This window comes from Pelodiscus sinensis, chromosome 33 (assembly GCF_049634645.1).
Source record: "Pelodiscus sinensis isolate JC-2024 chromosome 33, ASM4963464v1, whole genome shotgun sequence".
In the NCBI taxonomy this organism is placed as follows: domain Eukaryota; kingdom Metazoa; phylum Chordata; order Testudines; family Trionychidae; genus Pelodiscus; species Pelodiscus sinensis.
This window is the reverse complement of record NC_134743.1, coordinates 5,319,319-5,330,931: the sequence shown is the minus strand read 5'-3', so window position 1 is coordinate 5,330,931 and position 11,613 is coordinate 5,319,319. Positions and strand designations below refer to the sequence as shown.

Below are 11,613 nucleotides of genomic sequence, written 5' to 3'. Positions count from 1 at the left end.
GACTTATTTAAATAGTTCATTATTTATTCATTCAGGGTGTGTCTACATTACCCCGCTAGTGCGAACTAGTGGGGTAATGTATGCATACCGAACGAGCAAATGAAGCCCGTGGAACGAGGTGTACAGTGTGCAGATAGTTCGGAATGGCTTGCTAGTCCAAACTATCTAGCCCGTGCCGCGTGTAGCCGCGCGGCACGGGGTTCGAACAAGCCGGCATTTAAAAATGGCGCCGGCCGGCTTATGCAAATAAAGCCCGGGAAATTCAAATCCTGGGCTTCATTTGCACGTTCGGTATGCATACATTACCCCGCTAGTTCGCACTAGCAGGGTAGTGTAGACATACCCTCATTTATTACATTTTCCCAGGCGCAGGAAAAAATAGAGAGCACACAATGGGGGCAGGCAGCAGGCTTGAGGGTGGAAGGGGCAAGGCTAAAGGCAGTCAACCTTTAACGCCACCCAAACCTCAATGCGCCTTTCCCAGCTCTCACAGATGCAAGGAGCTGTGCTCTGGCACTCCTGCTGCAATTCAAAGAGGCCCGGTGCTCCAGGCCCTTTGAATCTCCAGACCCCAGGGCAATTATTTTCTTTCTCCCCACTGTTTGCAGGCCTAGGGACAGGTCAGGCTATTATTTTCAAAAGATTCTTTATCCCTCATACAATGAGGTTTATAGGATCTTTTGGGAAAAGGTTTATTTTTCGAAAGATTCACGTCTAGACTGCTGGGGTTTTTTAAAAAAATCTTCATTTTGAAAAAAAGCGGCAGCCATGCTTATGCTAATGAAGCATGGGATATTTAAATCTCCACTTCATTAGCAGTTTTGATGTGCCTAATCTACATCTTTCTGTCGACAGAGAGGTGTAGTCTAGACACAGCAGAGAGACAGAGAGAAAGAGAGTGAGTAGAGGTTTTCTTACACAGGATTAGAGAAGCACCAATGGATTTATTTATTTTCTGATCAGTAGGCAGGAAAAATGGTGTTCTTACCCCAAAACCATTTCCCGATGATAAACAGACATGGAAATATCGCAAGTCTAGCAGCTGATTTGATCCACACAAGCATTGTGAAGTGATTGCAATATCATCCATCCAATGCTCTACTAACAGAAACAGAAAATATCACAAACTGTAGCATGAGGTGTACACACAATTAGAGCTTGTCAGAAATTTTTGTTTACAATGGAGCTGCATTAGAAAATGCCGATTTGTTAAAACCAAAACATTTCACAGAAATATCATACCTTACCAGTTTCAGAAGAGGCTGAGCTTCATGGATCCATGGCTCTGGGTTGGCATTGCCATGTGATGGCCCCAAAGCCTGTGACCTAGGGCCATCAGGATTTTCTGGTTCCCAACTCTGCAGCCAAGGATTTGCCAAACTTTACCAGACTCCCCATGAAGCCCATGGAGACTTCAGGAGATGAGAGCAGCCAGCTGCTCTAATTCATAGTGGGAAAATTGGATCAAAGCCATTTGACTTTTACAAAAAAAACCCAAGTTTTTCAGATTTTTTTTATGTGAGAAATTTCAAACATTCCAGTTATGTTTCTGAATCAAAATTAAGACTTTTTTCAACATTTCAGAATTTCCAGTACAAAGGAAATGTTGAGTTTTAGCCTCCTCTATACAAAACTGCATTCATTTTACAGAGACACTTCTGTTTTCTTGAACAGTAAAATACTAAGCAAAAATTATCTTTTGTGGAAGCAGATTATGGGAAAATAAGACCATTCATTTGCTATTTAGTTAAACCTGGACACTTCCATCTGTCCAATACCAAAAGCAGCCCAAGTAATGGGTGACATAAACTCTGCACCAGTCAGTGATTCTTCTGGGCTATCCTGACTATCCCAACCAAGTTTCTAAAAGAAAAACATTCCTATGAAAAAGTGGGAAAGCACATGAATAGTAATCTGTTCCTTTGAGGCACAGTACTTATGTAGATATGACATTATGCTCCCCCAAATGGTCTTTTTAGATCTCAGTTGTGGAATTCGAGCTTATTCTTTTACCATTTCTGTTCAGATATTATAAAGGAATTTAGTTTCCATGGATCTCAAATGAGTCACTGAATCTTGATTTTGTCAATGGGTGCTCCATCCATGGCCCACCTCCCACTCATCCTCTTCTCCATGATCGCAACCCTACCCTGCCTCTTCCTACTATGCTCTGCCCCCTGTCTGAGACTTCTCCTGCCTTCCTATCACTTGCTTCTCTCCCAGGGCTGTCCCAACCAATAGGGAAAACACACAACCGGGTAGGGCACCATGAAATTTGGGGTACCATGGACTATGGGCTTTATTAGCCCCCAGCCCCATTCTTCAGCCACTGGCCCCAGCTTAGCACTGGTCCAGCTGTCCTCCATCACATCTCCTGGCTGCCTGCCCCCAGCTCAGAGCTGGTCCAGCCACCATCAGCCCCATCCCCTGGCTGCCTGTCCCCTGCTCTGTACCAGTCTGACCACCACCTGCTTCACCCCTAGCTGTCTCCCAATGCTCAGAGCCCAGCTCTTACCCATCAGGTGGAAGGGAAAACCTTTGTGGGCTAGAGTACTAAGCATGGGGCTAGAGAGAAGCTTTTTCACTTTAAAAGCACCACTTCTTTCTGGCTGGCTGCAAGGCACCCGCAGCTCCTCTGGTCCACACTTTCCTCCTGGCCCTGCTGCTGGTTGCCAATTCTCCCAGACTGCACATCACTACAGTAAATAACATCTGTTCCATCTGGTTCAAGAGAGTTTGCAACCTCTTTCCTCACTGCTTCAGCCCCTCCCGGGGGGGGGGGGGGGGGGGAGGGAGAAGGGTGGTTCAGATGCTGGATTATATAGGGCACCAGCACTTATAGGAGCGACCCTGTCCTCTCCACTCCAAAGGCCCCCCCTGCTCACCACTCTCTCCTGTCTGCTGTTGCTTCCAAGTACTTCCTACCTGTCACTTGCTCCTTTTTTCTGCCTCCTGGCAGTGGCCTCGGGGGAGGGGGAAAGGGGGAGGAAGGAAAGAGACCATAGTCTGGACAGGGTCACTGTCCTTGGGTGCTGAGCACACCCTATTATTTTCCATAGGTGCTTGAACCATAGAGCACCAAGAGTTGGTGTCAATGCTCAAATGAGAGCTTTCCACAAATACAAAATCATTTCAAAGAAAGCATTCAAATTCAGACTCACCTTATATTGTCTTGTAAATGTGCTATTCTTTTCCTCAGAAATACTGACTCGCATGCTAATTAGAAGACATTCATGTGCCTTGTACAAGACCCTATTTAAAGAGAGAGTTTAGTAGAAGTAAATAGTTAAAAAGGGATAGAGAATAAGATGGATAATATCGTATTGCCTCTATATAAAACCATGATATGCCCACGTGTACAGATGTGGTCTCCTCACCTCAAAAAATATATATATTGGCATTGGAAAAGGTTCAGAAAATTTGAACAAAATTGATTAGGGGTTTGGAACAGGTCCCATATGAAGAGAGACTAAAAAGAACGGGACTTTTCAGCTTAGAAAAGAGGAAACTAAGGGGGGATATGATAGAGGTCTATAAAAACATGACTGGTGTAGAAAAAGTAGATAAGAAGAAATTATTTACTTTTTCCCATAATAAAAGAACTAAGGGTCACCAAATGAAATTAATAGGTAGCAGTTTTAAAGCAAACAAAAGGACATTTTTCTTTACGCAGCACACAGGTGGAACTTCTTGCCAGAGGATGTTGTGAAGACCAGGACATTAACAGGGTTCAAAAAATAACTTGATAAATTCATGGAGGTTAGGGCCATCAATGGCTATTAGCCAGGATGGGTAGGAACGATGTCCCTAGCCTCTGTCTGTCAGAGGCTGGAAATGGGCGACATGAAAGGGATCAAGTGAGGATTACCTCCCTCTGGGGCATCTGGCATTGGACACTGGTAGACAGTATGGCCGTTCTTATAATCATATGTTATAAAGTCCCCATAAGAGAGTCTTGAAGAAAAGGTCATGAAATAACAATTTATGTTCCAGTGTTAGAGGCCTTTGTAAACATAACAAACAGAAATACCAATTACTTCCTTGTACAAAGTACAAAGATCAGTGCTGCTAGAACAGGAATTTAACACTTCATTCACCTGAGACTGCAGGGTGATTTCTGTACACAAGTCTTGGTTAACTAGACTGTAAGACACCAGGGTTAACACACTGACCTTTACAAGAACACACCGCACTATAGACGACATCGCGTTACCCCTTCATACTGTGATGCAAACTGGGTTCTCAGAACAGGTACATTCCAATTTCCCAAAATAAGCAAAGCCCCTCCCCCATCACCCTGTCTTTAGCAAATAGTCCCTCCCCTACCACTCTCAGGGTATGTGTACACTACATGGCTCTGTTGATGGAGCCATGTGGATTAGGGTTGTAGACATAGCAAAATGAAGCTGCGATTTAAATAATCACCACTTCATTTACATCAAAATGGCTGCTGGACTGAAAGGGGCAGTTTGTACCCAGCAGCCCCAGCCCAGATGCTCTCTCCCCTCCACACCCTCACCCCTTACGGACCCCCAGCACCATAGAATCATAGACTCCTAGGGCTGGAAGAGACCTCAGGAGTCATCGAGTCCACCTTGGGTTACCAGGTGGCTTCAAAAAAACCCAGACACACTTGATCTCAGATGGGGGTGGGGACTGGCCAGAGGCGGAGGAGGGGGGACTGGCCAGTGAGAAGCAGGGCTGGTGGGGGTGGGGGTCAGGGGCAGCGGTGCTGACTGGGGGAGATTTGGGGTAGTAGAGCTGGCCAGGGGAGATCAGGCAGAGGAGGAAGGAGAACCAGGCAGCAGGAAACAGGGATATTGGGGGAGGGGGAACCAGCCAGTGGGGAGCAGGACTGGACAGGAGGGGCTCAGGGGAAGCGGGGCTGACCAGGGGGCAGAGCAGGGGGCGGGGGAATAAATATAGGCCAGGGAAACTGACACATTGTGGCGCTGGACTGGTAGGGGCAGGAGCTGATTTTTGTGGGTGGTGGGCAGTAAGTGATGTGGGGGTGAGGGAGGGGCAGTGAGTGATTTTGAGGTAGGATCAATAAATGTTTTTGAAATGTGTTTATAATGGGCAATATATTATTTAAGGCAAGGGGCAAGAAGTGATTTCTAGGGACAGGGAAGGGGACTTGGACTGTTTTGTGAAGAAGAACATGTGTGGGTCTCAGGCACCTGGAAAATCACTATAGGCCAAAGGTCAGAATTTGGCGCCCAGGATGATTGGAGGAAGGGATGCATCTTACATTAACGTTCCCTAAAGCCTGCGCTGTAGGTGGTTCATCATTTAAATGAGCCAATGGGAGATGCCAAGATGAGCAATGTGCGCTAAGCCTGAATTCTTTCAGAGGCAGTTGCCTAAGGACAGAGTGGCTTTGTAGTCAGGATTTATTGATGACTACTGGGGTGATAGTAGCTTTCCTCTTTTTATGCTTAAAGATTGTGAAGACTATTTGATAAAAAACATCATGATGTACTCATGAGGGATAATAATATATCTCAGTTTTGTCTCATTTCAATTATAATCTTTCATTTCACAATAACCGGAAAGAACACCTTTAAAAATCAAACATTTGGATTTTTATCTCTCCCACTTTCTCTTTTCTCCTCTTTTGCCACTGAATGCAATAGTTTTACTGAGTGAGGTCTAAGACTTGTTTACTTCTTTATCCTCCCCCCCCCCTTTTTTTTGTCTAAACTCTCCAATTTTGGGAAAGTAACAGAAAACTAAAAGGAAAGAAATGAAAAGAAAAGTAAACAGGAGAAAACTGACAGAAAGTGAAAGAAAACCCCCCCCCCCAAAAAAAAAGGGCGGGGTAGGGGGAGGGGAGGAATGGAATAGTGTGGTGGCTGAGGTTATGTCAACATTACTGGGGTTTTTTCAGATAGAGGTATGCAAAATGCACTCCACAGTTTGAATAACTTTTTCTGACTCTTTTTTCGGAAGAGGCTTTTCTAAAATTTCGCCCATCTACACGGGGGCCAAATTTCAGAAAAACCTCCTCTTGAGGAAGAGCCCTCATTCCTCGTGAAATGAGGTTTACAGGGCTTCCAAAAGAGTGCATCTGCTATTCCAAAAAAAAATGTTGGAAGAGAGACATGTTCCCTGGATGTGGCAGAGTTTTTCTGGGATACAACTAATATCCCAGAAAAACTCCGTAGTGTAGACATAGCCTGAAATTCCAGATTTAAACAAATTCCATTAAAATAAAAACGTTATTTATTTCATTTTGGAATATTCCATGAAAAATCTAAGCCTTTCAAAAAAAATGTTCAAAATTTCCCACGGGAAACAAAAAAATGAAGAATAGCCCTCATCTTCAGTCAATTGTAAAGCTTTCTTATGTACACTTCAAAATCCTACTTACTGCAAATAACTGTTGGGGGATTTGGGGGAGGGAAGGCTTTTGTTTGTTTTCCCAATTTCTTCCCCCATAAAGCTCCAAATGTAACTGCCAGCTAACAGCAGAGCAATGCTGTTAATCCCCTGAAATATGCAGCACGCCCTCTGAAGAGTGAAATACAAGGCAAGAAAAATGCATAAGCCTCTATTTCTTCCCTTTCTCTTCTTTTCACCAGCAGATCCACAACTACCTACCTATCCCATGCAGGTACAGCACCCTAGTTTATTTTACACAAATATATACTTTCTGATCGCCAATAACTAAAGGAGAGTATTTCTGATTACAAGTTTCCTCCCTCAAAAAAAATGAAGCGCCTGCCTCCCTTAGCATTATAATATTAAATCCACCTTTGTGTAACACTTCTACTCCCTCAGCATGAACCAGTTAATATAGATATGATAGTCCAAACTCTATATTTTCACAAAACACATTCTGAATAAATGCCTCCATTTTATGAATGAATTTCAGTATTTTCTCACCTTCAGTTATGAATGAAAACATCCCTGCAAAGTATCAAAGCTTAAATTGCAGTCATTCCAATTGTTCCAGAAACAAGAAGTAACATTTAAAAATCCAAAATGTACAGTAAACATACAAAACATATTTAATAGATCACTTCTCTGGAGTAAAACATTCACACACCACGATTTTGTGTACTCACCTCAGAACTCTCTTTGAAGCCACAAGTAAGCCCGCCAAAATCCGTTGGGCATGGGCAAAGGGCAATTGTATGAACAAACACAAAAATGGGAGGGAACTAAAAGTGAACGAAAGAATAAGTGTGTGTGTGTGTGTGTGTGTGTGTGTGTAAGTAGAAATTGCACTCTACTCCATCTAGGTACACATTTGAATACCAGAATTAATGGATCCCTATGATCTGTACACAGGGGCTCCATCTATATTACAGGGCTTTTGTACAAAAATGGCTGTTTTTGTGCAAAAACCCACAGAGCATCCATACCTCAAGCCCATTTTTGCGCAAGAAAATGTATAGTGAATCAATAGAGCAGAGGGCTTTTTGCGGTGTAAGTATACCTCTTTCTACAAGGAATAACTCCTTTTTGCACAAGAGCTCTTGTGCAAAAAGGTGTGTGTCGACACTCAGCAGAGGGTTTTGCATAAGAATTGACCTCCAGGGGGAAAAAAAAGGTGGCCTCTTGGCCACTCAGTCCAAGTTCATCACAACTCTATAGTTCCTGTCTGCTGGTCCCCCTTAAAGCTGCAGGCACTCTGGATAAGCCTTGCAGCAGGAAGTTTGCAGGGAGCAGGTGCCTTCACCACACGGCTCTGCTTCTGCCACAAATGGTCTCACAGCAAACTCCCTGAGACACCCCTGGCCCTTCCAGGGGGATGAAAAGGCGTGTCACTACTCGGTCTGGACCTGAAATTGCCATCCTCCTCAAGTTGTGGGGCAAGGAGAAGTCGCTGCAGGATCCCCAGGCCAAGCACGGCAATGCAGAGATCTTCTCCTGCATGGCCATATCCCTGGCAGGGCAATGTCACCCTCCCTGGACCATGGAGCAAGTCTGGACAAAGGTGAAGGCGTTCCATCTACACTGAGCTCCACCACATCTTGGGGGGTGGGGAAATCTCTTGGTCCCCCCCTCCCATCGTGGTGGACTCAGGGTTGGAAACCCTAGTGGTCGTGTGCCTGGAGGTCGCCCCTGAGGAGGAGCTGAAGGGCCAGGTCCAGCCCCAGCCAGAGGAAGAAGAGCAGGAGACAGGGAGTGTCACCTTGAGCTGGTCCCTGCCAGCCAGGACCTCTCCCAGGCCTCCTCAGAATCCTGGGAGGGATCTTCGGGTTAATGGGCTCACTTTCTCACACACACAGTGCGAGGGAGTCAGTCGCAAAGGGAGCGGGGGGCACAGTGTAGCTTGGGATCCTCAGCACATGGGTGCAGCACGTGGGCACAGCAGCCAGCCCCTGAACATGGCCAGGATCTTGCTGCAAGCCTCATGAGTGAGCATATATATTTTGCCCCCAGTGGGGGAGAGGGCGCACCCAGCTGCAAGCAGGCTAGCTGCAAGGGCGCAGGCACAACCCCACACACACCCCGGAGTGCTGCACACAGCACACAGGAATGCCTGCATATGCGAGGCAGCAGCCACTCCCACAGACAGCCCAGCGAGTCGCATTGTGTGGTGGGCAAAAAGGTGTGTGTCGAAACTCAGCAGGGAGGGCCAGGCTGCTCACAGCTCCTTTGCCGCCCATGAGGGCATCCCACTGTGGCTGCACATTTCCCTTACCTGCCTGGCCATGGTGTGTGCGTGGGGGCGGGCGGAGAGGGAGGGAAGAGGACAGCACAGTTCTCTGCCCTATCAGGGCCCATGTGGGACAGGGTGTGCTGTGCAGGCCACACATGGCCTTGCACCAGGACATCCCCCTCCTGTGGGCCGTGGACTGATGAGGCCGCTCACACAGGAGGGCGCAGCCTGAGGTAATGTGTGTGCAGGGAGGGCTGACGACATCTCCCTTTTCTGTGTTCTCTACAACCAGACCAGCTGGGTTGGAAGGTCCAGTCACACCACCACCGCACCCACCTGACAGAGTCCAGGGGAGCCTCAGACGGGCCAGAGTGGTGGAGGAAATAATGCAGCTACACGTCGGCGTCATGTACAACATTCATGACACCCTGTCATGCAGGCTCAATGCAGACACTGAATGGCGGGAGCGTGCATGCACCAAGATGATGTCACGTTGCGACAACATCTATAACATCCCGTCCTGCATGGGGGAACACCTGCCCGATTCCGCTGTTCCTGACTTCCACCCTCCTGCCCCCTCTCCGATGGCCCTTGCCCATGCGTCTGCCCACAATACTATGCCTCTTCTCACTCCCCATGCCATGCCTCTGCTTCCTCCCTTTCCAGTGCCCATGCCCCATCCCCAAGCGATGCCTGTGGCCCCTCCTACTGCCCGTCTTGCCCACCCCACCCTTACCCCACTCTGGATGCCTCTCCTGCCCAACTCTTTCTGGTCCCCAGACCCACCCAACCCAAAGAGGTCCCTGCACCCAAGGTGGCAGCACAGGCCGCCCCACTACTCCTCTCAGTCCTGATCCCCTCTCCTAGTCCAGACATCTCCCCTCTCCCTACCCACCTTCTCTTTATGTTTAATAAAAAAAGACTTGTTTTGTTTTGAAACAAAACAGGTGTATTTATTGGGAAAGGTGTATTTATAGGAAAGGGGCAAAGGTGGGGAGGGTTAAGAGGGAGGAGAGAGACCAGAAAGGCAGATGCCCCTGTTGGGGAGGCCCTGGGGAGAATTACTGGGGAGACCTGAGAGAACCTCTCCCTTAGGGCCTCCCGGATGTGCACCTCGGCCTGATGGCATTTGCCACCCACTCTTCCCCTCTTCTGCGAGGGTCCCCATGGGTGCTCCACCTTAGGTGATTACAAATCAGTAGTTGTGTTAGGAGCTTTGGAGTGTATAAGTCTGCAATCAAGAGCATTGTTTTGCCAAACTTCGTTTCAGAGTCTGCAAATGTCTGGATGGCATCGTGCTGAGTGAATGTATGTGTAGATGCCTGTGTCGCAGCCTTGCACATTTGTTCCATTGAGACGCCTCTTGGGAACACAGTTGTGACTGCCATGGCTCTTGTGGAATAAGCTCTTATGTTGGGAGTTGTCTCCTTTTGTGCTAATTTTACGTTAAGCATATGCAGTTCAATACTCATTTTGATAATCTTAGTTTTGATATGGGTAGTCCTTGTGACCTTTCTGTCATTGAGATAAACAGTCGTGGAGATTATCAGAAAGGTTTTGTGCACTATAAATAAAAGGAGAGTGCCCTGTGGATGTCCGAGGTATGATATGCCTCCTTCTTTTGGTCTTTAAGGTTTCAAGTAGAAAACAGATAAGTGTATTGGTTCATTTCAATGGAATGAGTTAAGTAATTCTGGTATAAATTTTGGGAGTATTCTCAAAACTACTTTGTCTTTGTGGAATGTGGTGTATGGCTGGTCTGACATGACGGCCCCCAACTCTCCTATGCACCTTGCAAAAGTAATCACAAGAAGGAAGGCCACCTTCATTGAGAGGTGTAACAAAGAGCATGTAGCTAATAGCTCAGAAGGTCTGCCTATGATCCTTTTTAGTATGAGATTTAAGTCCCATGCAGGCACTGGGTTCTTAAGTGGTGAATACATGTTTGTCTCTAAGGGTACGTCTATACTACATCGCTAGTTCGAACTAACTTAGTTCGAATTAGTTAATTCGAACTAAGCTAATTCGAACTAACGCGTCTAGAACTAAAAACTAGTTCGAATTAGCGTTTTGCTAATTCGAACTAGCAAGTCCACATTGAGTGGACTCTGAACAGGGCTTAAGGATGGCCGGAAGCAGTGCCGGCAGGGCATAAAAGGAGGACTTAGAGCATGGAGATGCTGTCTCAGGCTAGCCGAGGGCTGCGCTTAAAGGGTCCCGACCCCCACCCCAGACACACAGTTCTAAGGGGTGCCCCGCTTGCAAAGAAGTTCTGGCTTGGAGTGCCCGGAGTACCCACACTGGGCACATCACACCACTCGGCCATCAGCCCGGCTGCACTTGCCGCAGGCTACCATCTGGGGAGAGGGGGTAATTGGGGGGCTGCAGGAGAGCTTCCACCCCCAGAAGCCCGCAGAGCCAGCCCAGTCCTCCCCATCGGAGGCTCGTACCCCATTCCTCCCTCACCTCCTTCCACTTACCCTTCCCTAGCCCCTCTTCTTATTGATGTACAAAATAAAGATAACGTTTCTTCCAACATTGACTCTGTCTTTATTGAACAAAACTGGGGGAGACTGGGAAAAGGAGGTGGGAGAGGGGAAGAGAAAGGCTGGGAGAGGGGAGGGCAACTAACATGATCAGGGGTTGGGAACAGGTCCCAGATGAAGAAAGGCTACAGAGACTGGGACTTTTCAGCTTAGAAAAGAGGAGACAGAGGGGGGACAGAATAGAGGTCGCTAAAAGCAGGGGTTGGGTGGAGAGGGTGCATTCAGAAAAGTTCTTCCTGAGTTTCCATAAAGAAGGACTAGAGGACACCAAAGGAAAGGAATGGGTAGCAGGCTTCAAACTAGAAAGAGAAAGTTGTTCTTCTTCACAAAGCAAATAGATAACCTGCGGAACTCCTTGCTGCAGGAGGCTGTGAAGGCTACAACTAGAACAGAGTTTAAAGGGAAGGGAGATCAAGTCATGGAGGTTGAGTCCATGGAGTGGTATTAGCCAGG

General features: G+C 47.0%; 1 protein-coding gene across 6 annotated transcripts in view; it reads right to left on the bottom strand.

Annotated features, from left to right (window-relative positions):
• LOC102452695 (butyrophilin-like protein 2) overlaps positions 1 to 7,183 on the bottom strand; it is a 72,609-nt gene extending 65,426 nt beyond the window's left edge. For 3 of the 6 annotated variants that reach the window (XM_075914333.1, XM_075914338.1, XM_075914337.1), the window contains exons 1-3: positions 7,071 to 7,183; positions 3,162 to 3,252; positions 989 to 1,098 (exon numbers count right to left, since the gene is read on the bottom strand). In XM_075914333.1, coding sequence (XP_075770448.1) covers positions 989 to 1,064 — 76 coding nt within the window. In that variant the 5' untranslated portion in view covers positions 1,065 to 1,098; positions 3,162 to 3,252; positions 7,071 to 7,183. Of the gene's footprint in view, positions 1 to 988; positions 1,102 to 3,161; positions 3,253 to 6,888; positions 7,042 to 7,070 lie in introns of those variants that run through there. The other 3 variants (XM_075914335.1, XM_075914336.1, XM_075914334.1) reach the window with 3 other exon arrangements.
• Between the last annotated feature and the right edge of the window lie 4,430 nt (positions 7,184 to 11,613).